Consider the following 22,268-nt stretch of genomic DNA (forward strand, 5'->3'; position numbering starts at 1 on the left):
GCTAGTTTATTATTAAGGTAAGTGTCGATCTAACTACGCCAACTTGTTTTCAGTAACTAGTGCCACTTGTAAACTATGCATTTTTTAAATTTAAGTTGAAAGTATTATTCCCCGTCTTATCTGATATCGATTCATGAAAAATGATTATTACTACGAATCTTGTAATTATTTATCTATTTTCGTGTTTTTATTATCACAATTATTTTGTAATCTGATGTACAAAATGTATAATAGCTTTTGAAAAAACGTGAAAACTTCGTATCACAGATCCTGCTAACAATTGATGATTAGAACGAATTTTATATTCCATTTCTAATCCATTTCTAAAAGGGAGATTACGATAGTATCGAATTGAAGCTCTTACAGAGCCGATTCAGAGGGTTATCAAAAAATTTTACTGGTAGGTACAGTGGAAATAGGGAGCAACTTCAGAGAGTTCAACAACAATAAAATCAACGCACGCACGCTAAGCAAGCCAATTTCTAGTACTAAAAATAAAGCACCATTACCGACTGAAATAGATTAAAATAATTCATCATAATCGGCATTCGTGCTTTATTTTTCGTATCTTAATCCATTCCAATCACCAACTGTTAGCAGGGATATATTGAAATGAAAGTTACAGCCAATTCTCTAATGCCAGTCCTCTTCGAAATCTAATCGCGATGAGCTATCACCCTGTTGAAGGGTTCAGGCACTACTCCAGTGCCACAAGTACGGGAGTACGAAGCAATGCCAACTTGTTTTCCGTCGACGACGAGGGGACCGCCAAACTCACCCTGTGTAAACGCACAAAAGTTAAGCAAAAATATAAATCAAGATATCGTGCAGAAACTTCAGTGATCTTACGTAAGAGGGGCCGGTTCCTGGTTTGCTCATAACGCAGATTTGGAAATCGTCGATGGGCTTGTTCCAGAGCTTACGAGTTTTAGCGTCGACAATCTTCAATGTGATTATTTGTAGATCATCGGAGTAATTGCCATTCGGCGAAAAATTCGAAGATTAATCATCGAGTATTCTTATACGACCCGTAAAAAATAAGTCAATTCACGCATGAAGTTGTAAATACAATATGCCTGAGTAGGGCCCCAGCTTAAGAAATTCGCGTTGCGACTTGAAATATTGATCGCGGCTTTCAGATTGGTCCAGATGATATTTCTATTCAAATGAAGCAAACCGATGTCGTTGTTTCCCAGATCTTCGTCGTAGTCCTCGTGGTAATATATGGCATCAGAAAAGATGCTCTCGACTATGTTACTTAACTTCATGTTGCCAATTTGGAATTGGATCCATTCGGGAATCGGATTGCGAAGGAGATATAAAACATTTATAGACATTTTATATTTTTTTCACATGATTTTTTGAAAAGCTGCAAATAGAGATGCCATGTACGGAGCAGTGACGGCTTCTTTGGTACCGTTAATGATTTGCGGAATGGCTGCAACGTTCGAGTATTTACATAAATAAACTTTCTTGGCACGAATGTAAAGAAAAAGTTTGTTTACTTACCACCAACGGCCACTGCGAAGCACGAAAGAAGTACAACAGCTGGTATCTTCATGATTACTCTAGTTATTCCAGACTCTAGTTCTGGTTCTTTTATATCTAAAGGAATATCTATGACTAACGCGCTTATCGTATATTTTGTAATTTTTTATTTTTTAAGTTAGATTAAAAGTTAAATATCTCGAGTAATTCCTTTTTACAGCAAATATAATACCCTGATGGCACAAAACCGTTTTAAAACGTTTTACTCTAAAACATGTTTACGTTTATAAATATAGTTTAAAAAACGTTTTATTAACGTTTTCAAAACGTTGGAAATGTCCGCTTTTCGATTTTTAATATAGTAATCAACCCTTTTAATTATATGGCGTTTTGAAAACGGTTGGATAACGTTTTCAAAACTTTTTGTAAAACGTTACTATGACGTTTATATGACGTTTTATAAACAGTCTGTATAAAATGTTTATATAGCATCCAAATGAAAATTGGTTGCTAGAATTGGAAGTACCATCCAGATGGTTCTTCCAATTCTGGCAACCAATTCTACCATCCGGATGGTACTTCCAATTCTATCTAGCAACCAATTCTCATTTGGCTGCTATTTAAGCATTTTGTACAGATTGTTCAAAAAAATTTTATTACAATTTCATACAAACGTTTTACAAAAGGTTTTAAAAACATATAATCGTTTTTTAAAAGGGTTAATTATACTATATTAAAAATCGAAAAACAGATATTTCCAATGTTTTTATAACGTTTATAAAACGTTTTTTAAACTAGATTTACAAACGTAAAAATGGTTTAGAGTAAAACGTAGTACCAAGAATGAGAAAGCGATTTTTATTTATTATTTAACGATACTGTTATCGGTGTGATAATATCATTTTATGAGTATTAAATATTATGTAGTGCATAAAGTAATAATAATAGCGCGAATAAATAATTCATATTAAAATAAATTAAAAAAAAAGATTGAATTTGCGATCTTCTAAAAAATAGTTTTTTCTTCGATTAGATGCATCAGCGCGTTCATTAGTGCTCTTTTTCATTCTGGTAATGCACGAGATGCATGTTCTTCACCAAGCCGATAACCGGATGCGTAGCCCTCTATGTGTGAGGACTTCGACTCTCCAAACGATGTGCAGGATCAGGCTGGTGCAGCCGTGCAGGTTCATACCTGCTTAGTTTGTTCGGCGATGTCGAAAGTGCGCAAACGACGTCAAAGCCCTTTCTGCAGTTTATTGCAAAAGTTCTTGCTATCATGTGGGCCCACAATAATCGAATCGAAGCATTTCGGTGATAGCTTGAAAAACGAGCGAGTTCGTGATTAGAAGAAATGAAGTGAGTTGTTTATGTGCGAAATGGTGTGAAATGTGCATGTGCGTGCATCATACATTTTTTGATTGTCAAAAATATTATAGTGTTGATAGTGTGCATTCAAGAAAAAGGAAATATACGCATGCGATTTAATAAATATTCGCTGATTTTTATTATAAAAATCGAAGCTATTGAAGCTCTGTGTATTATTATACTGTAAACGATCAGTTTTGATGTACCGTATATTTTTATCTTTCGTTAGCCAGGTCTCTCCATATCGAGAGATTACTTGCACTTTTCTCCAGTTGCAGCTGCTTAAAACGATGATATCTATTTATCCAATTATTGCTCAGACGATTTCGTGAATAATAATGATCTCAATGAGAACTGGAATGGGTAAGTGGTGGAATTGATAAAATAAACCATAGCCGATATCTACTAGTTAATTCGCAAAAAAAAAAAAATTAATGTTTTTATTGTCCGGTAAAAAGAATTCAAACTCAGCGCTAAATGTTTGATTATTTAATCATTTTCAGAACGTCTATCATTTCATTCCACCTTCAATGCAAAGCCTCCCCCACCACTTGTCGCAAATTCAAATGCTGCACCGGCATCGCTCTTCGGACGCTGCAGAGGGCGCGCGAGAAAAATATGTCATGTGCTGCGCGCGGTTCGCCGATATAATAATAATACAGTCTCGTTCCGTTCTCCCGCGCAGTGCGCTCTCGACAACGACCGTTTTTGTTTTCATTCAATTCGCCGGTTCGAAACGAGAGCGCTATATACCTGCTCTCTTTCTCCGCCCTTGCCCCTTTGTCCTTGGCGGCCTTGGCACAGCTCTGGGAGAAAATCTGTTTTCCTCCCTCTCTCTCTCTCTCTCTCTCGCCGAATATTCAAGACGACGACGTACAACGCACGGCATCTCCAATGGGCTTCGAAATCATTACCGAACGTGAGTTTTTGAGAAGTGTTCGATCCAAGTTGCGTTGACAATACGATAAACGGAAATAAATTTGGCACATATTCCGAATATGTGCTTTTCGAGAGATCGAGATCCAAGGTGTTGACAATTTTTGACCGAGACTGTGGTAGTAGCTCGTTGTCGTTGCCACATTTCAGCGAGTGCGTGCGTTCGAAACCGCGTAATCCGTACGCACACACGAGAGAGTAAGTAAACGAAAGGGCAACAAAACGGATGTGTGCCGCACGTGCGCGCGAAATTACGCGATTCTGTTTTGTCGAGCCGCTGTCAACCGTCCGTTCTCTGCAGTGTGCAACGTATAGGCGGCCTACGCTGGAAGAGGAGGTAAATATAGCCCTATTCCATTTTGCGCGCATTTGTCGGCGAGCGCGAGAGAGACGCGAGCTGATATGAGATATAGCGTTTATTGTGTTGTTTTGTTGTCGGTAGCTGGCAGAAACCACAAGCGGCACGAATCAAAGAGAGCACGCGTGAGTAAACAATGGAGACGGAGGAGCACAACACGCCCCAGAGTCTGCCCGACACCCAGAACGCGGACTCGCAAGCCTTCACGCAGTCCCAGGACACTTTGACTCCCGGCAACTCGCAGCCGGTACCGAGGATCTGGGGTCGGCTCTGTCCTCACGACAGCAGCTTCCAGTTTCAGACCGTAGGTAAGATGCAACATTTTTGCCTGTTAAGTAAACCTATACTCTCTTTACTGCTGACTCGGTTTGCAGTTAAACTTACTTGCCACTGTTGCAGTTTTGATGAAGGACGAGTACACGTTCGGCCGCCTTCCCACACCGCACTGTGATATCTCTGTAAAGGACAAGCTCCCACCAAAGAAAGAACAAGTTATAAGCAAAATACACTTCAGGATAATCCGGGAGACTACTGTCACATCTAACGGCTTTGAAGATGATGTTGTGTACTTGAGAGACGAGAGTGCAAATGGCACGTTTGTTAATGGCAAACTCATTGGAAAAGGAAACACCGTGGTCTTGGTTAACAACGACATGATTGCAATTGCCAAGAATAACTACAATGGTAATGATTTCACTTGAATTTATAGGCTCCAATTGTAGCTAGCTAGAACTTGTTTAAAATGCATTTTCCTGGTTTTTAGTATTCGTTTACATGAGTACGAGCGGATATGACGATTCATTCCTCCCTGAAGAATTGAGACTCAGGTATGCAGTATCTAGAACACTGGGTGCCGGTGCTTGTGGTGAAGTCAAACTTTGTTTCTCCAAGACTGGAGAGGCTGGCAAAAAATTTGCCATGAAAATCATATCTAAAATGAAAGTTGGTACCAGTGGACACAAGAATCCAGTCAACGATGAGAAAAGTATAATGAATGAAGTTGACATATGCAAGAGGCTCAAGCATGTAAGTTTTTGAAGTTTATGTGTTAATGTTTGAAATGTATTTGTGAGAAGTATCGAATAAAATTTATTTTTGCTTCAGCCATGCATTATAAAAATAGAGGAGTTTTTTAACTCACCATCCATGGTATACATAATATTAGAATTGATGGAAGGAGGAGAACTATTTGAAAGAATAAAAAAAAATAATGGCCTGTCTGAAAGTAATGCTAAATTTATATTTTACCAAGTCGTATTAGCAGTAAATTATTTACACCAAAATGGCATTACACACAGGGACTTGAAGGTGATTCTTAAAAATATTAATAATAAGAACTTTGATTTTAATTGAAAATTAATAATCAATTTTGTCTGGTTACAGCCAGAAAACATTTTGTTGACTGGTCATGAAGATGAGACCATTGTGAAAGTTTCAGACTTTGGTTTATCGAAATTTGTAGATTCACAAACTATGATGAAAACTTTTTGTGGAACGCCCATGTATGTTGCGCCTGAAATTCTAAAAACTGGTGGTAAGGGTGCATACACTAGTCAGGTTGATGTGTGGAGTTTGGGTGTTATTTTGTACTGTTGCTTGAGTGGACTTGTTCCATTCAAAATCCATGACAAGACCATGTCATTATATGATCAAATTCTAAGTGGAAAGTACCACTTCAATTGTTCCAAGTTTTTCAATGTTTCACCAAGCGCGAAAGATTTGGTAAGCAAATTCTAATTAATATTTTATCATTTACAATTTTGCTCATTAAAATTTCTTTCTTTTTTCATTGCACAGATTAGAAGAATGATGACTGTGGATCCACTCAAGCGCATCACAATCCAAAGGGTCCTTATGCATCCTTGGTTGAGAGATAATGAAATGCTTACCAAAGTGAACAAATTGTTGGGCCTTACAGGCAATGAGAATGTTGTACCTACTCGACCATTACATAATAATATTCCTAACAGTGTTGATATGCCACAATTCAAACGAGCTCGTTTGGAGTAAATAATCATAAACTTTTTTATCAAGCGTGTATAGATTTGTTTATAGGCTAGTGTATTTAAAAAACAATTTTAAAGTATCTGTAAAGTCATGATATAAGATTCATAAGATTTATACTTTCGTGCTTAATCTGTAATAGATTACTCCTAATATATTGCTCTTTAAAATAATATTTCTATTTTCATAGTTTGCGACTTTTAATCTGTACAGATTAATATAATTGTGATATTAGCAATGAGTGAAAAGATTTTTTTCAATTTTTGTATAGTAATTTATGTATTATTTAAGTAGATAAAGATAAGACAATCTTTTTCCAAGATTCAGAATACAAAATGATTTATAACTGCTTGCAAGAAGCAATTTGCTATTGACAAATAAACAAATCTGATATTTTACTATATTATAGCTTTTATTTTATTTCGTACATTACGTTTTAATAAACCTATGCAGAAAGCAAATTTTGATTAAAGAGAATTAGAACAACGGTATTGACAATTTACAAATTGAATCGTTAATTTATACAACTAAAAAAGTAGACTATCATCCAAAAATATTTAAAAATAATGCATCTTATTAAAAACGCGCTATTTTGTAATTTTTAACAACTGCTGTAGGAATTTGGTAAATGTATTACTCAACTGTTAATGTGGATGTAAAAAAAACATGATTTTCTACATTAAGCGTATATGTAAGTTGGAAACAAACCGTCGTTAATATGAAAAACATCTTCGTATCACAATTCAATTGCCTTATAAATTAGAGAAAAATATTTTGAAACATTAAAACTAAGGACCCTGTGTAGTTACAGATTCTCCTCGACATCGACTTGGTACTGGAGTTTCCATGTCTGGTTTTTCTTTATCTGTTATACCTGTAACTAAGCGTTTTAACTCAGCTATAGCTCTGCCTGGATTTAAGCCTTTAGGGCAAGTTTTTGTGCAATTAAAAATAGTATGGCATCTAAAGACAGAAAAAAAGTCTCTCAATTTGCCAAGCCTTTCTTCATGGGTTTGATCTCTGGAATCAATGATCCAGCGATAAGCCTAAAAACAATCAGATTCATTGTGCGTTAGTAAAAAAAATACTTATGAGAATTTGAATGAAATTGTATATTAATATATTTATGATTGCTCACTTGCATGAGTACTGCTGGACCTAGATATTTTTCACCTGCCCACCAATAGGGAGGGCAAGCATAAGAGCAACAGCCACATAAAATGCACTCGTACAAACCGTCAATTTTTGCTCGATCTCTTTCACTTTGCATCAGCTGCCTCATTCCAACAAAATCATGTTCCTGTGGCCGCTTTAAATAAGGATCAATTTTTTTATATTGTTCTAAAAAATGGCTCATATCTGGTATCAGGTCTCGAATTGTGTAGGTGTGAGGCAAAGGATATATAAGCAGAGATTTTTCTTGATCCCTAGTAACTTTCCTAAATAAAACAGATTTTTAAAAAAGTATATAATGCTTATACTTATAGTTGAATGTTTTTTTAGAATAATAATCATACGTAATACAAGCCAATGTATTGATGCCATTTATATTCATTGAACAACTCCCACAAATGCCTTCTCTACATGATCGTCGAAAGCTCAGTGTTGGATCTAACTCTGCTTTTATGTAATGCAGAATATCTAGTACCATTGATCCACATTTATTCAGATCTACTTCAAATTTTTGTAAATATGGTTTAGTGGTTGGTTTTTCAGGATTCCATCTATAGATTTTTACAATCTTGATAAACGGCTCTTTCTATTATAATGAAATTATTTCATGTGAAAATATAAGTTTTGGTCACCTTTTATTATTACATACTTCATTCTTGGTGAATGAGTTATAAATGGAATCAATTGAAATTTATTATTCTTACTTGAATCATAAAGATATTAGCACATGACTTTTGCTCTAAATGGCTTATTTGTGTATTAATGTTGCCTCTCAATCCATCCTTATTTGTAAAACTAAATGCCTTATACTGTGTTTTCAAATGAATTGATGTAGCTGTAGATTTCCATTTCCACAAAATTCTATTTGATGGTAGTATTCTGATGTATTGTAACATTATATTAAAAACTTTTTGAATAATAAGGATTTTCAAAACACTACCTCGATAACTAATAGGTATGAAAGGAGTAACATAAAATATTTCTCTCTTGAGTATTAAGAAACAAATGAATAACTCCTGTTTAGAAAAATAACAAACTTTATTAATTATGAAAACAGAATTCTATGATACATATAAGTATGCACAACTTTTATATCAGATAGTTTACATCTCATTATTTAGCTATTATGCCTAAATTATTAATAGAACCATTATTAAAAAACTAATAAGATTAAATTTGAAACATTTTTTATCGATTAAATTTACTCAGTTGTTTTCAAGGTCAAATTAAATTGAAACTATTTGGAAATCATAAACATGAATTAATCTTTTCTTAGAAAAAAGTAAATAGGTATCTATTGGAATGTTGGAATTTAAAAAAACAAAAAACGTTTTACTTTTTGTCTCATTCTTTGAGAGGTTTTTCATTTTTAAGATATTGGACCTCAAATTCTTGCATATTTACTTTCCTTTGTACTCCCCAACCAAACTTATTGCATCCAGATTTGCAAACCACTCGATGACAAGGTATTAAATATCCAATTTGATTAGCTTTCAAAGCATTTGCAACTGCACGTGTTGCCTTGGGCTTGTCTATCGACTTGGCTACTTTTTCATAGGTTGTCAAGGTTCCCATTGGAATTTTAGTTAATGCTTCCCAAACTTGCATTTGAAATTCTGTTCCTTTCAAAAGAACTTGCACAGGGGTAACATTTCTTGAAGTATCTTTATAAAAAATATCATCGATTAGCTCTTTTGTCTTTTTTGGCTCTTCAGTAAATTTAGCATCAGAATACTTTGTCTTTAAATTTTTCAATATTTCATTTTCATTGTTGTCAGTAAATGACAAATAACAAACTGCCTTTTGTGTATTCTCATTCTCTATGAATCCAATCAAACATTTTCCAAATGGAGTTTCTTGAAATGAGTAGGAGACTTCAATATCAGACTGCTCTCCTAGTTCATCAAACTTCATTATTTTACATTCAATCATTGTACCTGAAAGTAAGAATATTATACACTAAGCATATTGTATGATATATATTATGCAAAGTATTTTTACCAAGAAATGCAAATAATTGAAAATCTGTATTTCTCGTATTCTCGTATACAAATTTCAAATGTGCGCCTACACATCAGAGGATGTATTGTTTTGATTGGAATATTTACGACACATTTATGTCAAAATGTGTCGTAATATTCCGCGCAAGTGAGTGCGATGGTTATAAAATAGAGTAATTTAGGAACGCATTTAGCTTATGATACGTTTGAATATTTTGAAATGTGTTCTAGAACGAGTTTAAAAACGTAAATAGAATAGAACCGTTGCTATTCTCTATATAGAATGGAAAAATAATCAATAGTTATGAAAATTACAACGGAATCTGACCTAAATTGAAAATGGGTGTATAAAAAATATGCACAAAATCAAAACTTTTCAATTTTGCGGCTACAAATATAATACTCTAAGAGAGATATACCACATAATTGAAATTTCCTTTGTTAATTTATTAGTTTTCTTTTTTAAAAGAGAATGAGACAGTTGCAAAACAAGTTCTAGGCGGAGCCGAGCAAGTTGCAAGCTCAGAACGTTATACGAGTCTAAGCCCGTGACCAACCAGAAAAGCAACGGTGAAATGCAATTCCAGATGTTACCCTGCGAGAACTAATGATGTTATTCTTTTAGAAATGGGAAAGCTGAATAAATTTACGTTTTTTTATTTATAAATGATAAATAACTTTATAGAAATCTTATAAATATTTCATTACATAACATATTATAGATCTAAAATCTGGAATTTTTTTGCATCTGGCCTATTTTAAGACCGACGCATATTCATCATTGTGTTGACTTCCGAGACAATACGCCTGAGATGATCAATAATTTCTTTCAGTTGTTTGTTCTTCAAAACAACTTGCTGGAAGAGAAAATACATTTATGTACAAGTTGTGTGAAATAATGCACGATACACGTACATGTCATAATTCGGCCTTCATGGCACAGCGTTAAGCGTTATATACACACCGTGCCGTAAAGTACGACTTGTCTGTACCACTGGTATCGTATTTTACCGTTACTCGTAAGTGATACATACCTCCTTTACCTCCTTTAGTTCCTCACAAGCAAGTTTGTAAGCATCCGAAGCCTTTTTCTCATCCGCAGATTTCATGTCCCACTCTTCTCTAACGGGAATCAAGCTTTCAATATAAGTGTACTCCATGCCCTGAAGTTGACAATTCTCATTACATTTTTCGTATATGTATCTCAAGCGCTTGAAAAGTTCAGTCGTTGTTTTTACTAGTTCCTGGACTCTTTTTTTCCTTTCAACACATAAATTTTGTCCTTGAGAATTACCTAAAACGACGTAATGAATTTGATTAACAGATGAGAATTGCAGTATGTACGAAATGATTGCTGATTAATATATTCATTGACAAACCATTAGGAGGCTGAATAATTTTTAGCATTTGAAAAGCCTCTTGAGTTCTAGAAAGAATCTCCTGCACGTGATCCTGTCCCGATTTGCAAAGAACAGCCGTGTTCAAATCTCTACTGCATGGTCTTGTCACAGGTGGTTGAGACTGCAGAGGAGCTGGCATTTGTGGTGCGGCGGGCGTAACAAAAACCTGTTTATTCTGTTGCGCTAATGCAGTTTGTTGTTGTTGTTGTTGTTGTTGTTGCTGCTGCTGTTGTAAAAGCACTTGCTGCTGTATTTGTTGCTGACGCTGCATCAACTGTTGTTTAGCCATAACTTGCTGAGCATTCAACGCGTCCAATGCTTTTGGATTTGGATTAAATCCAGCTTGTGCTTCACTTCTAAATTGTTGGGAGCTCGGCATGCCTACAATGATCGATTTTGTTAGTTTCTGTAACAAGCCCGATTTTCGCGTTTTTATATTCACGCACCAAGGGAGGAAAAAAATTGGCGAATCCATTTAGCACGTGTAAATTGACACCTGAGCACGAAGGTGGCAAACACGTGCTATGGGCTCGCCACAGCTTTCCCTGACGTGAACGCTTTTATTACTCTTTGCAATATAACAGGCTGAAAGCATCGCGTTACTTTAAGGGCGCCGGGAGAGAATGAGGTACTAATTTCGACCTGGTGTTTGCGAAAATTCACTTCATCAGGCCCTTGGTTCACAATAGGTATGAGAAAGAAGTATACTTGTACTTTAATATTTACCTTGCTGAGGGTTCATTGGACCTGCAATCATTTGTCCTCCACTGAATTGATTACGCATTGGGTTTTGTTGGGCATTTGGGAAGCCCGTGGGTAAAGGACGCTGTTGTCCAGTCATTTTTAAGTGATATTTGGAAAAGCTGCTAATAACAAGCTATAATTGAAATAATTAGGTGTAGCAATTGTATGATATGTTGTAATAAAAATTCAGCCACAGTACAGTTATAAATATTAAAAATTTTGTAAGCACACGACGCTCCGCTTGCCGGTCACAAGCTGAGTGACGCCTCGGCTCATCCTTGGGACGAGGCGACGCCGTGGCGGCACAGGGTATATAGCAGCCGAGAAATGAAAATTTCCTCCGCTTTTCCCCTTCTCCGACCTTCTGATTTCTTACCTGCGCTTATGCGGGCCCACGCTTGGATCTCCCGAAGTAAAGTGAATATATCGATGGTTAGAATTTAGCTGTATTTGTGCGAGTCAGATACTTGCAGCAAACTTATGTCGGATAATATACACTGCATATCGTAATATTATATGTGCATTTATACGTGCAGATCGAGATGAGTCCACTCGTCTCCGATGCAGAACTGCAGGGTTGAACGACGTTGTGGTAGTCGTGACCTTTCTTTCTAGTGTATAACTCCCAGGGTGTAGCATGGATTACTGAACTAAAGTTCCATTCGTGAGTTTCAAAAGTTTTTAACTTAAATCATCGCATTAAAACCAAGATATGCTATATATCTATATACATGATATTTTATCTTTGATAACGCGGCACGCTTGGTGGATTTTGCACTTATTTACATCGACGTTTAATGCCAAAACACCACCGAATTTAACATTAATTTTACCCCCCTTATTACAAAAATTATTAAATACTTCGAAGAAGATTCGACATTTAATCTTTAATTATCATTTATAGTAGCAGCACATGGAATAATAGTTACAATATTTTTTTTTTTTTTTTTTATGTGCGCAATTCAGTTATTATTGATAGACACAATATATGCCTATCCATTATTCATACCATTTCTCACAATGACCAGCGATCCATGTGTATAAATTTCATATTTCTTATACGTTATCGTATGGATGCTATGACGGTTACGTAAGACATCGATGATTTCATTATCTTAAAATAATTATAGAAATATGTAGATTAAAACTTTGGTATTCAGTCTCGTCAATTTTATACTTACTGAACCAAAATTTTCCATGTTCATCACAAACAATCCTCCAGCGGTAAACTGACAAGGATTTAAGCTTCTATGCATTACAAATTTAATTAATTTTCTTGATTTTAGCGATACATTATACCATTCAGAAAAATATCTGCAAATATGTTTCAAAATTATAAAACGATGTTAATATATCAGTAATGCTAATATGACCCAGGACTGAATAAGTATTTTCATATACAAGATTTAAATTGTATAAAATTGAAAAAACCTACTCAAGTGCGAACGTGCAAAATTTATACGTGCGCCAATACTTATTTTTATATTAATATACTTTACGCGGAATTCATGATGCTGATGCTTTTATCGTGGACCTTTTGTCCAGGAACACAGTTGAAAAATAGATGGAAAGAAAAAGCGCCAAACAATAGCGTCAATCTTATCATTTGTTTCATATCGCCAAGATTTATGATGATCTGTACATAATTTACAAAATCTAAATTAAGAATACAACTTTTGTTATTTTTTTATTTTTTCAAGCATACTTACAACCACTGCTGTAAATACAATGACTGTTAAGTTTAGACCCATTACTAATAAGAAGCAAAGGGCATACGTGTTTTCAATGAGAAAGGCAAATCTACAATAATTATAAACATATGTCAAATATATTTAAAAGAAAAGGTATTTATCCTATATTATTGCAGATATTCTAGTACATCCTCTGTAAATATAAAATATAGTGATTTTTTTACTCTATGGAATCTTTGTGTAAAATAATTGCCTCGTGAAGTTTCTTGTGTGTTAACTTATCTCTCTCGGGTGGTTCAAGATGTAACTTGTCATCTGTTCGTAAGGCTTCTTGCAGGCGATATCTGAGATTGTTAAAAGTGTAACAAAATACGGCATTAATGATTTAAATTTATGCCACTAATATTGTAAACACATGCTTACTCAACGATAGAAAAAAGTCCGCACAGATGCTGAGCACAGCAAGCATACATGGTATCAATACTGACATACACCATCACAGAAACTGTGAATACAATTGTACCATGACCCATCAACTGATAATAATAAGCTTCATCATCGATGAAGTATTCAGCGTAATATGGGAAAGTTTTTTTACGCGATTCATTGAGTGGTATTACTATATCTAAAACGGCAGGTGCGATTGCTGGCATGGTAGAATAGACTACTAATGCACTATAGGCTGCAACTGTAATCAATTGATTTAATATTAATAAGTCCACAAAATCTCAGCATATGAAATATGCAGCTTTTTTGACGACTTATTTATTGTAAAAAATTGAAATTTAGCATTATTAGTACTGCTAAAATTTTGAATAAGTAATTTTACCCATGTACGAAAGACATAACGTTTGACTCTGTCTGGTTGATTCTTCTAATATTTCTCGTTCTTTTATATCTGTGATAATTTGCCAATGACCAGCTATTAGGTCGTATAAAAATCGAAACTATAAAAAAAATAAGATTTTAAATCTTGAAAGTTGTCTTCCATATTAAAATTTACAATCGTGCACCAATCATAGCATATGCTTCTACTTCTGTTCATCCGAATTTGACCGATATACACAAAACAATTCGAAAAACTTACTGCAGATTGTGCTCTTATTGTCGTAATGTACTTAGAAAGACAGCCAGCAAAATATGATAAAGAAGCAATAAGTTCTAGCACAATATCTAAATCCCTGCCAAGCTCTTCATATAGCCTTATAGCCTGCAATGAGAGCATTAAAAATTAATCACGAAAAATTTCAAGTAAAACTATATTTTTTCCTCGTCATAAACTCGATGTAATAATTGCGAATAAAATCGTTTCTTTTGATATAATATTTTCAGATTAAATATACATTTATGTTTTTTTTTAAAGCATTAAACTCACGTATAAATAAGTAAAGTAAAAGTTGAATTAAAATATATAAGATATACTGTAAGCTTAGATAAGTGTTTACTCTTTTACTCTTACTTGTAAAATAACGAGTGATATTAATAACAAAATTATAGAAATTCTTATGACTCGTTTTATTTGAATATTTTCATACGGCCATAGTCCAATTATCTTTACTGAATTCTTGTATATCCTATAATACTGACTTTCGAAAACATGCATATCCTTTCTGACTGACATTATCGAAAAAAAAACTTTTTTTATATTAAATATAAGAACGATATTCCACGATATTTATCTTTTTAGTTTCCGTACAGTATAATCATCAGCATATAAAAGACAAAAATTTATGGTATAGAAGAAAATATCGTCCACAATAGAAGCAATTTTCATATTCAATCAAACGTCATAAATATCATTTATAATTTAAACCTATTCAGGGACTATAGATTTTTCTCTAGTCTCGCTATTATATTGTCGTTCAAATGAAATTTGTTTTCTCTTCTATTGCGGAACAATTTAAGAATACACGTTTTCGGTAATAAAAATGCTGCTTATTTTAATAAACTTAAAAGCTTGCAAAATTCTAATTATTCGTCAAACATATACTAAGAAAAACGGTTTAAAATACGTTAGTTCTTTTTAGAAAAGAAGAAACTGCGCATTTATTGTAAACTTGTGAGATCATTTTCTTAAATGTTCAATAGAAATTCACTTATAATATTTATAAGTTTACAATGAAAATTAAGTATTGAAGATAATAAATTATAAGTGAGTATACTAAATAGAAATATCAATTCAATATAAACTTATGATTTAACATAGATCCCGAATAGACGTGTTAGGCGAGAAGTCTTCTGGTGGTGCTTTATCAGGCCTTTTTTGCAGCAGGTCTATGAAGAATGAAAGGTCAGCATTTTGTCTCTAGTTTGCTCCCATGATAGCTTGTCTCATGAGCACCTATAGTTCGCAGTTTCGCAAGTCTCGGGCTTTTAAAAAACAACTTACTTTGTATATCGTATTCACGTATATTTTTTTCTGTCCTTTTGTGTTGATTTTTTGTTGTTGCCCAAGTTTCCATGGTGTAGCAGATGCCAGTGCGTCGCGTGATAAGGGGGCAACCAGAACAAATATACCTATACCAATACCTCAGATTCCCGGAACCTAGTCTGCCAGGCTTTGTTAGAGTCATTTTTCTAGTAAATAACTTTTTGTTTTTGTTTTCTTTATGTATGCTCATCAAATCGATACAAAAATCGACATTTTTATGAACGAAACACGATAAGGGTAGTATATTCAAAACTGGATAAACCGGTTAAACACAGCGATAAGGGTGCGATGCCCGTTTAAATTTCCATTGGGATGGTAAATTTGTTTTAGATATTTTTATTGGTACCTTAAAAGTCGAGTAAAATGATGTAGAGTATTTAGGGAGTAATTTATGTATGAAAACTTCGTCGTTGAGTACCTTAGCTAGCCCGGGGCATGGGCATTGATACATAGATAGTTAGAAAAAAGGAAAACGATAATAGTTGTAATAAATTGAATTATTAGACATATTCTCAAATATATTTAAACAGACACTGATATTTAGAATCTCTTAAGTTTTACTCGCTTAGAGCCCTTTATGACTCCGGTGAACGACATAACCTATAAAATTTGCCCGTTCATTTACGTGCGCAATATATGAATGAATTTTAAACCTCATACTTTTGGAATAAATAAATTTGTTTCTGTCAAAAGGAATATCCCGCACCCGAGCCTTTTGAATTATTTGTTCATTTTTGTACACGTATTTAATTTTCAAGTGAAAAATCAGAAAAAAATACTTGGCCTATAGGAAAGTTGAAATTGGTAAAGGTATATCTGGGAGTTAAGACTCAAGGATAATGTCTTCATGAGAAAACAATAGTATGATTTACGTTAGAATTATTGGTGGCCCTGAAAAGGGCCGATTGTTGGTTTTATTGTCAAAGGCAGTGAAGTGCTCCAATTTACTTAGAGCTAGTGTACTTGGTGACGGCTTTGGTACCCTCGCTGACGGCGTGCTTAGCGAGCTCGCCGGGAAGCAGGAGCCTGACAGCTGTCTGGATCTCCCGGGAGGTGATGGTCGACCTCTTGTTGTAGTGGGCCAGGCGAGAGGCTTCGGCGGCGATGCGCTCGAAGATGTCGTTGACGAAGCTGTTCATGATGCTCATGGCCTTGCTCGAAACACCGGTGTCAGGGTGGACCTGCTTCAACACCTTATAGATGTAGATAGCGTAGCTCTCCTTCCTCCTCTTCTTATGCTTCTTCTTGTCGCCCTTGGTGATGTTCTTCACGGCCTTGCCGGCCTTCTTCACTGCCTTTCCGCTTGCTTTAGGTGCCATGGCGATACGCTACTCAGGATACCGAGGTAAGCCGAATGATGCCGAGCGGAGTTTGGAGCGGCTTTATAAGACCGGAGAGGCAGCGACGCCGAGCGAACCAGCCGCGAGGCTCCCCACCACTCGCCGAACTCGCGCAGCTGCTGGCTCGGCGCTGCTTCGGCCGGGGACATAAAATGCGCCGCAAGCTCTTCCAGAGCATCAGTCCTCTTGGTTTCGTTCGCGAAGCCAGTTCTACACTACTTAGTACACGCAACTACTCATAGCATCATGTCCGGACGCGGCAAAGGCGGTGGCAAGGTCAAGGGAAAGTCAAAGACCCGCTCCAACAGGGCCGGACTCCAGTTCCCCGTCGGTCGTATCCATCGGCTGTTGAGGAAGGGTAACTACGCCGAGCGCGTGGGAGCCGGTGCTCCGGTCTACCTGGCCGCTGTCATGGAGTACTTGGCCGCTGAGGTGCTCGAGTTGGCCGGCAACGCCGCTCGCGACAACAAGAAGACGAGAATCATCCCCCGTCACCTCCAGCTCGCCATCCGCAACGACGAGGAGCTGAACAAACTGCTCTCCGGAGTCACGATCGCCCAGGGTGGTGTGCTGCCTAACATCCAGGCCGTACTTCTGCCCAAAAAGACTGAGAAGAGCTCTTAAACTCGACATGACCTGATCGATCATTGACTAAACACAATCGGCCCTTTTCAGGGCCACCAATATTTTTTGAACGTAAAAGACTATTTGATAATATGCAATTCTTAGAAATATCTAAAAAGTACATTAACCTAAACATAAAATACTCAAATACGTATGCAGTATTAAAAATCGTATATAATATTTCCAAGTGAAAAGTTGTCATGTCCTATCAATCTCTCTTGACAAAAAATGAAGACCTGTATATTTTAAAGCGGCTAATAAAGCGATTTGATTAGTAAAAAAACAAATATCCAGTCTCAATATCCTTACGATTTTGAATATCTAACCTCAAAAAAATTGAGCGCGCTGGATTTAGCAGTATACAGTAAAATAGTAAGTTATGTATGGGATATAGGGCAGAATCTGGCATTTTTGTTTCATTTCTTATGTTACACACTTGGGTAAATTTAAATTTAATACAGCAATGATTACCTAAAAGTGACATGTTAAGATGTAGGGAAAAGGGGGCGAACTTGGACACTTTTTGTCACTTTATATTTTAAAACCGTTAAAAGAAAATAGAAAATAAATCAATTAGGTTTCAAGTACTTGAATTAAAGTTGTTATAAAAAAATGTTCAGCTCTCTAAAAGGTCACTGTAAAAATCCGTCTACAACTTTAACGAAGCATAATTTTTATAAAATTGCCCCAGGGGTGGGGCATTTCTATAACGGTCTCGGGGCAATTTTTTCACCCCATTCTGTATTTAAATTCAATCTGTATAATAATATATAATAATACAGATTGAATTTAAATACAGAATGGGGTGAAAAAATTAATTAGAAAATTGTACACATAATGTTTCAAACTTAATTTTTTGATTTTTGTAAGTGCTGTTACGTAGATGAAGCTTTTATACCATATTGGCGACCCATGTTGCTTCTATAGCTCAGTTATCCCTTATCACAGCTTATGCGGCATTTGACAGCTTTTTTCAGCATACCGCATTTTTACTGATCTTTTTTTAGTATCATTAAAGTACTAAAGGCATGTCTATAAAAAATGGATTTCAAGTCCATATTTCTCTATGTTATTCCTATGTACAGTGTTGCCCCGTACCTGATGTACAAACTAGTCCCAAGGGTTTTGAAAATTCAATTGTCAATATCTAGCCTTAAAACTTGCTCAAAGCAAGCGACCCGACGTCAAAATCACCCTTTTAAGTCTACTTTTTTATCTCGCAGGCCCGCAATATTAATTTTTACACACTGGCGTGTTCGCACTTTTCCTGATATTTAAAAGTTACGCTGCCTATAGAAAAGTCCGATGGCCCAAATGATGGTTTTGGTGAGATATGACATATTTTACCGGCGTAGCGTAGATGCGCTTTACTCCAAAGTTATAGAAGTTATAATATTGCCCCGCGTTCAAGTTCGCCCCCCCCCCCCTTCGCTCCTACACATCAACCTTTTTAACGTGTATTTTTAAGATACATTTTCAAGGCCTTATTTTGTACGCTAAAAAGATTATTTGAGCAATTTTAGGCAGATTGCGGTGTAAAATTTGACAGAATAAATAGTTGTGCGTATATTTTAAATAGAAGATGGATGAAATGACACTTGCACATACAGGTAAAACCTATTTTGCGCGAAGTTTTATCTAGCGTTTTATCAAAAGATACTAAATAAAGCATCTAATTTTACCCTTGTCCAATTTCGCTTCACTCTCCCCTATAATTATTGTTCTGAATTCATTATATAACTTATTATTGAGTTATTTCAGGAGCACTGAACACTACTTAGTCGTATGGTTTACGACAGCAGCTCATTGTTGATCAGTGCGATTGATTATTTATTTATAAAAATAAAATAAAAATAATTGATTCCAACGTTTGAAAAATTGTCGTGGCCCTGAAAAGGGCCGATTGGTTTGAGAAAAAGAGTGGCTAAAATTTAAGCACGCTCTCCGCGGATGCGCCTGGCCAGCTGAATGTCCTTGGGCATGATGGTGACGCGCTTGGCGTGGATCGCGCAGAGGTTGGTGTCTTCAAAGAGTCCGACGAGGTAGGCCTCGCTAGCCTCCTGCAGGGCCATGACAGCCGAGCTCTGGAAGCGCAGGTCGGTCTTGAAGTCCTGAGCGATCTCACGCACCAGACGCTGGAAGGGCAGCTTGCGGATGAGGAGCTCCGTGCTCTTCTGGTAACGACGGATCTCACGAAGAGCGACGGTTCCGGGCCTGTAGCGATGGGGCTTCTTGACTCCTCCGGTTGCCGGAGCGCTCTTGCGAGCAGCCTTGGTGGCCAGCTGCTTACGGGGAGCCTTGCCTCCGGTGGACTTGCGCGCCGTCTGCTTGGTACGAGCCATCGCTACAGAAGAGGGTTCGATCGATGCGTCTGCTTTGACTTGTCAAACGAGAATAATTTTTCAGCCGGCTGGGGCACTGGCATTTATACGCGGCGTTGGAGCATCTGCTCCGAAACTGTCGGAGCGAGGAGTAGTGGAAGGGGAAGCCGCTTGTGTAAGTCGCAAGTCCAGAGAGGGGGAACGCGAACGGTTCGCCTGGGATCGCCTTTAAAAGGGCAGCCGTTTCCGAGTACCGGCATCAGTTTGCTGTTTGCAGTCGTCCTCAGCACATCACTTACGAAGCCAAGATGACCGGACGTGGAAAGGGAGGAAAGGGTCTGGGAAAAGGAGGAGCCAAGCGCCATCGCAAGGTCTTGCGTGACAACATCCAGGGCATCACCAAGCCCGCCATCCGCCGTCTGGCCAGACGTGGTGGTGTCAAGCGTATCTCCGGTCTGATCTACGAGGAGACTCGTGGTGTCCTCAAGGTCTTCCTTGAGAACGTCATCCGCGACGCCGTGACCTACACCGAGCACGCAAAGAGGAAGACTGTCACAGCCATGGACGTTGTCTACGCTCTCAAGAGACAAGGCCGTACCCTTTACGGATTTGGCGGTTAAATTACTCTCTGACCCTTTCATTGACATTTTTAAACAATCGGCCCTTTTCAGGGCCACCAAATATTTAAACGTTGGAATCACTAATTACTTTATTAAACTAAATAATAGAAAATGTGAAACATAGAAATCCATGTTGCTAAAAATGATATTTATACCATTTCAGTAAACGAGAAAAATTGTGACGATCCTTGAGAAAAATGAGTGGCTTTATAAAGAATACCCAGTACATGGACAGATTTTGAGGAAATTTTTTTTTTATTTATTTTGCACGGATAAATTGCATAGTATCAAAATCTTTTAACACCAACGTTTAGCTGACACAATTAACTTTCAATTAAAAAAAAACCTCGAACGATAAGTATTTATTATAAAAATAAATTTTGAAGAGTGGAGTAGTCCAGTATTTATGGAATGCTTTATGGAAATCGAGTTTTAGGTAAAGTTGGACAATACTGAACAAATATTCTCTTATGGGTTTCGAGAGGTCTTTCAAATCATCCTTGAAAATTGATTTTTGTTAAAATGTTATCAAAATCAAAAGTATATTATTATAGTAATGATGTTTATAATGCTAATCTACTTAATTATTTGATATGAAATGTTTTTCATTTTATCGCAATAACAAATGTTTGAGTGTTCAAGTATGGGTCTAAATTTTTATTTTTCACAAGTATTGGGCATTTTACCTTACTATTTTTAAACTCATCATTTTTTGAGTTATAATAAGAAACCAGAACACATACATATACATTTCGTAAATGTTAATTTTATACTTAATTGTACCTATATGTTATATTGTCTCACGTGAGAAAAGCGAAAGAGGGGGGGGGGGGAAGAGAACAAGACAAGAGTCCGAGTACTGCCGAGCTCTCCCGAAGCGGCAGTTGTACGCCACCGGCGGTTTCTTTAAATATCTGCTGTAAACGAAATGTTGTTGCCGCTTTGCACGATCGACATGCATAATTTAATTTGAATTTATTTCTGAAAATTTGTATGCTATTTCTTTGATATATTAACTACGCTCATATAAAATTTAACGTTAAAATATTATTAAAAACCTTTGCCGTAATGCAGCAAAACGCTTTACGTAGGTAGATCATTACCTGTGCATTAGATAAAACTTTTTGTGCTTTGAATTATTTGTTTCTCTAACCGCATATTCTATTCTATGATATGTTTGCTCTTATACTTGATTGTCATACGGGTACTTACGACGATTGTCACTTTCGAATCCTTATTGCTAATTAAAACAACAAAATAATTTGACATTTTTAGTTGATTTGTCAATGTGTTCAATAATAATATTCTACTTACGTTTATGCAACTTCGCTCATTTTGTAGCTAATTTAATTGGAAACCAAAAATTATTTGAGAATTTTTTGCTGAGTAGCTCCTATGATCATAGATAGAGTTATTGCAAAAAACACTAAATTTGTTATTAACAATATGATGCTGACATTATTCACCAGATTATGTAGTTATTTAAATATTGCTTTTTTAACTTTAGAATGGATAAATACGCAGGCTATAACTAGAATATATTATATATTTTTTCAAAATCTTATAACATAGTATGCGAAACCAAATTTTTACAATCCTATATAATTATGAGGTTGAAACCATGTGTAAGAAAGGATAAAGCAAGCGTATGCTCATATATTATGGCATAAATATTATGATAAAGTAGATACTTAAAACTTGAGTTTCAGGATTTATTTTGCGTGTGTCCAGTGATGACAGGCAGCAACCATTATTAATCAAAGTTAAAAA

The 22,268-nt window shown here is 36.0% G+C and overlaps 9 protein-coding genes and 1 long non-coding RNA gene across 13 annotated transcripts; 3 read left to right on the top strand and 7 right to left on the bottom strand.

Moving 5' to 3' along the window:
• Nucleotides 1-167: 167 nt before the first annotated feature.
• On the bottom strand, nucleotides 168-1,619 carry LOC103318006. The gene is made up of 3 exons (XR_001729656.2): nucleotides 1,510-1,619; nucleotides 850-1,438; nucleotides 168-779 (listed from the first exon to the last, which is right to left on the bottom strand). It is a non-coding gene; the product is annotated as an uncharacterized LOC103318006 (long non-coding RNA).
• A 1,897-nt stretch (nucleotides 1,620-3,516) lies between these two features.
• Nucleotides 3,517-6,557, top strand: LOC100117742 (serine/threonine-protein kinase Chk2). The gene is made up of 7 exons (XM_001601847.6): nucleotides 3,517-4,129; nucleotides 4,235-4,458; nucleotides 4,550-4,834; nucleotides 4,914-5,176; nucleotides 5,255-5,458; nucleotides 5,534-5,872; nucleotides 5,948-6,557. The coding sequence occupies exons 2-7, from the start codon at nucleotides 4,287-4,289 to the stop codon at nucleotides 6,158-6,160; spliced, it is 1,476 nt and encodes a 491-aa protein (XP_001601897.1). The 5' UTR covers nucleotides 3,517-4,129; nucleotides 4,235-4,286; the 3' UTR covers nucleotides 6,161-6,557.
• LOC100117703 (succinate dehydrogenase complex, subunit B, iron sulfur-like protein) lies at nucleotides 6,548-9,479 on the bottom strand. Of its 2 annotated transcripts, XM_032599995.1 has the most exons (6): nucleotides 9,329-9,479; nucleotides 9,063-9,264; nucleotides 8,032-8,991; nucleotides 7,672-7,913; nucleotides 7,293-7,593; nucleotides 6,548-7,200 (listed from the first exon to the last, which is right to left on the bottom strand). In XM_032599995.1, exons 3-6 carry the CDS (start codon nucleotides 8,221-8,223, stop codon nucleotides 6,943-6,945), a joined length of 993 nt encoding a protein of 330 aa, XP_032455886.1. In that variant the 5' UTR covers nucleotides 8,224-8,991; nucleotides 9,063-9,264; nucleotides 9,329-9,479; the 3' UTR covers nucleotides 6,548-6,942. The 2 variants fall into 2 exon arrangements, with proteins under 2 accessions (XP_032455886.1, NP_001161244.1); NM_001167772.1 differs by lacking the exons at nucleotides 9,063-9,264; nucleotides 9,329-9,479 and having other exon boundaries at nucleotides 8,032-8,333.
• On the bottom strand, nucleotides 8,672-9,259 carry LOC100679458 (regulatory protein ada). Its single transcript, XM_032600208.1, has one exon. It carries the CDS (start codon nucleotides 9,257-9,259, stop codon nucleotides 8,672-8,674), a length of 588 nt encoding a protein of 195 aa, XP_032456099.1.
• Nucleotides 9,480-9,968: 489 nt separating the features above from the next.
• Nucleotides 9,969-12,098, bottom strand: LOC116417633 (mediator of RNA polymerase II transcription subunit 30-like). Its single transcript, XM_031931719.1, has 4 exons — nucleotides 11,454-12,098; nucleotides 10,707-11,108; nucleotides 10,362-10,621; nucleotides 9,969-10,184 (listed from the first exon to the last, which is right to left on the bottom strand). Exons 1-4 carry the CDS (start codon nucleotides 11,566-11,568, stop codon nucleotides 10,086-10,088), a joined length of 876 nt encoding a protein of 291 aa, XP_031787579.1. The 5' UTR covers nucleotides 11,569-12,098; the 3' UTR covers nucleotides 9,969-10,085.
• On the bottom strand, nucleotides 11,898-16,156 carry Or159 (odorant receptor 159). 3 transcript variants are annotated; one of them, XR_004227877.1, is made up of 10 exons: nucleotides 14,622-16,156; nucleotides 14,250-14,372; nucleotides 13,992-14,109; nucleotides 13,586-13,850; nucleotides 13,387-13,506; nucleotides 13,181-13,271; nucleotides 12,971-13,107; nucleotides 12,653-12,785; nucleotides 12,481-12,585; nucleotides 11,898-12,121 (listed from the first exon to the last, which is right to left on the bottom strand). XR_004227877.1 is itself a non-coding variant. In NM_001190494.1 (9 exons), exons 1-9 carry the CDS (start codon nucleotides 14,781-14,783, stop codon nucleotides 12,535-12,537), a joined length of 1,200 nt encoding a protein of 399 aa, NP_001177423.1. The 3 variants fall into 3 exon arrangements, 1 of the variants encoding a protein (NP_001177423.1); XR_004227878.1 differs by lacking the exon at nucleotides 14,622-16,156 and having other exon boundaries at nucleotides 14,250-14,506; NM_001190494.1 differs by lacking the exon at nucleotides 11,898-12,121 and having other exon boundaries at nucleotides 12,535-12,585; nucleotides 14,622-14,783.
• A 304-nt stretch (nucleotides 16,157-16,460) lies between these two features.
• Nucleotides 16,461-16,955, bottom strand: LOC100117660 (histone H2B). Its single transcript, XM_001603558.5, has one exon. It carries the CDS (start codon nucleotides 16,910-16,912, stop codon nucleotides 16,538-16,540), a length of 375 nt encoding a protein of 124 aa, XP_001603608.1. The 5' UTR covers nucleotides 16,913-16,955; the 3' UTR covers nucleotides 16,461-16,537.
• Nucleotides 16,956-17,098: 143 nt separating this feature from the next.
• On the top strand, nucleotides 17,099-17,613 carry LOC100113772 (histone H2A). The gene has a single exon (XM_001603662.4). It carries the CDS (start codon nucleotides 17,180-17,182, stop codon nucleotides 17,555-17,557), a length of 378 nt encoding a protein of 125 aa, XP_001603712.1. The 5' UTR covers nucleotides 17,099-17,179; the 3' UTR covers nucleotides 17,558-17,613.
• A 1,693-nt stretch (nucleotides 17,614-19,306) lies between these two features.
• LOC100113736 (histone H3) lies at nucleotides 19,307-20,115 on the bottom strand. Its single transcript, XM_001603609.6, has one exon. The coding sequence runs from the start codon at nucleotides 19,897-19,899 to the stop codon at nucleotides 19,489-19,491; it is 411 nt and encodes a 136-aa protein (XP_001603659.1). The 5' UTR covers nucleotides 19,900-20,115; the 3' UTR covers nucleotides 19,307-19,488.
• On the top strand, nucleotides 20,116-20,554 carry LOC116417634 (histone H4). Its single transcript, XM_031931727.1, has one exon. The coding sequence runs from the start codon at nucleotides 20,187-20,189 to the stop codon at nucleotides 20,496-20,498; it is 312 nt and encodes a 103-aa protein (XP_031787587.1). The 5' UTR covers nucleotides 20,116-20,186; the 3' UTR covers nucleotides 20,499-20,554.
• Nucleotides 20,555-22,268: the final 1,714 nt, after the last annotated feature.

The sequence above is a fragment of the Nasonia vitripennis genome, chromosome 5 (assembly GCF_009193385.2).
Source record: "Nasonia vitripennis strain AsymCx chromosome 5, Nvit_psr_1.1, whole genome shotgun sequence".
Classification (NCBI taxonomy): Eukaryota; Metazoa; Arthropoda; class Insecta; order Hymenoptera; family Pteromalidae; genus Nasonia; species Nasonia vitripennis.

Coding starts and splice junctions, on each gene's coding strand:
- LOC100679458 (XM_032600208.1), bottom strand. CDS start 9,259: ATGATTGAATGTAAAATAATGAAGTTTGATGAACTAGGAGAGCAGTCT.
- LOC100113772 (XM_001603662.4), top strand. CDS start 17,180: ATGTCCGGACGCGGCAAAGGCGGTGGCAAGGTCAAGGGAAAGTCAAAG.
- LOC100117703 (XM_032599995.1), bottom strand. CDS start 8,223: ATGTTACAATACATCAGAATACTACCATCAAATAGAATTTTGTGGAAA. Junction 7,914..8,031: donor CTAATATCTTTATGATTCAA/GTAAGAATAATA, acceptor TCATTATAATAG/AAAGAGCCGTTTATCAAGAT. Junction 7,594..7,671: donor AATACATTGGCTTGTATTAC/GTATGATTATTA, acceptor TGTTTTATTTAG/GAAAGTTACTAGGGATCAAG.
- LOC116417634 (XM_031931727.1), top strand. CDS start 20,187: ATGACCGGACGTGGAAAGGGAGGAAAGGGTCTGGGAAAAGGAGGAGCC.
- LOC100117742 (XM_001601847.6), top strand. CDS start 4,287: ATGGAGACGGAGGAGCACAACACGCCCCAGAGTCTGCCCGACACCCAG. Junction 4,459..4,549: donor CTTCCAGTTTCAGACCGTAG/GTAAGATGCAAC, acceptor CCACTGTTGCAG/TTTTGATGAAGGACGAGTAC. Junction 4,835..4,913: donor TGCCAAGAATAACTACAATG/GTAATGATTTCA, acceptor CCTGGTTTTTAG/TATTCGTTTACATGAGTACG.
- LOC100113736 (XM_001603609.6), bottom strand. CDS start 19,899: ATGGCTCGTACCAAGCAGACGGCGCGCAAGTCCACCGGAGGCAAGGCT.
- Or159 (NM_001190494.1), bottom strand. CDS start 14,783: ATGTCAGTCAGAAAGGATATGCATGTTTTCGAAAGTCAGTATTATAGG. Junction 13,507..13,585: donor GGACTTTTTTCTATCGTTGA/GTAAGCATGTGT, acceptor TAACAATCTCAG/ATATCGCCTGCAAGAAGCCT. Junction 12,586..12,652: donor ACATGGAAAATTTTGGTTCA/GTAAGTATAAAA, acceptor AATTATTTTAAG/ATAATGAAATCATCGATGTC.
- LOC116417633 (XM_031931719.1), bottom strand. CDS start 11,568: ATGACTGGACAACAGCGTCCTTTACCCACGGGCTTCCCAAATGCCCAA. Junction 11,109..11,453: donor TCCAATGAACCCTCAGCAAG/GTAAATATTAAA, acceptor CGATCATTGTAG/GCATGCCGAGCTCCCAACAA. Junction 10,622..10,706: donor AATTATTCAGCCTCCTAATG/GTTTGTCAATGA, acceptor ACGTCGTTTTAG/GTAATTCTCAAGGACAAAAT.
- LOC100117660 (XM_001603558.5), bottom strand. CDS start 16,912: ATGGCACCTAAAGCAAGCGGAAAGGCAGTGAAGAAGGCCGGCAAGGCC.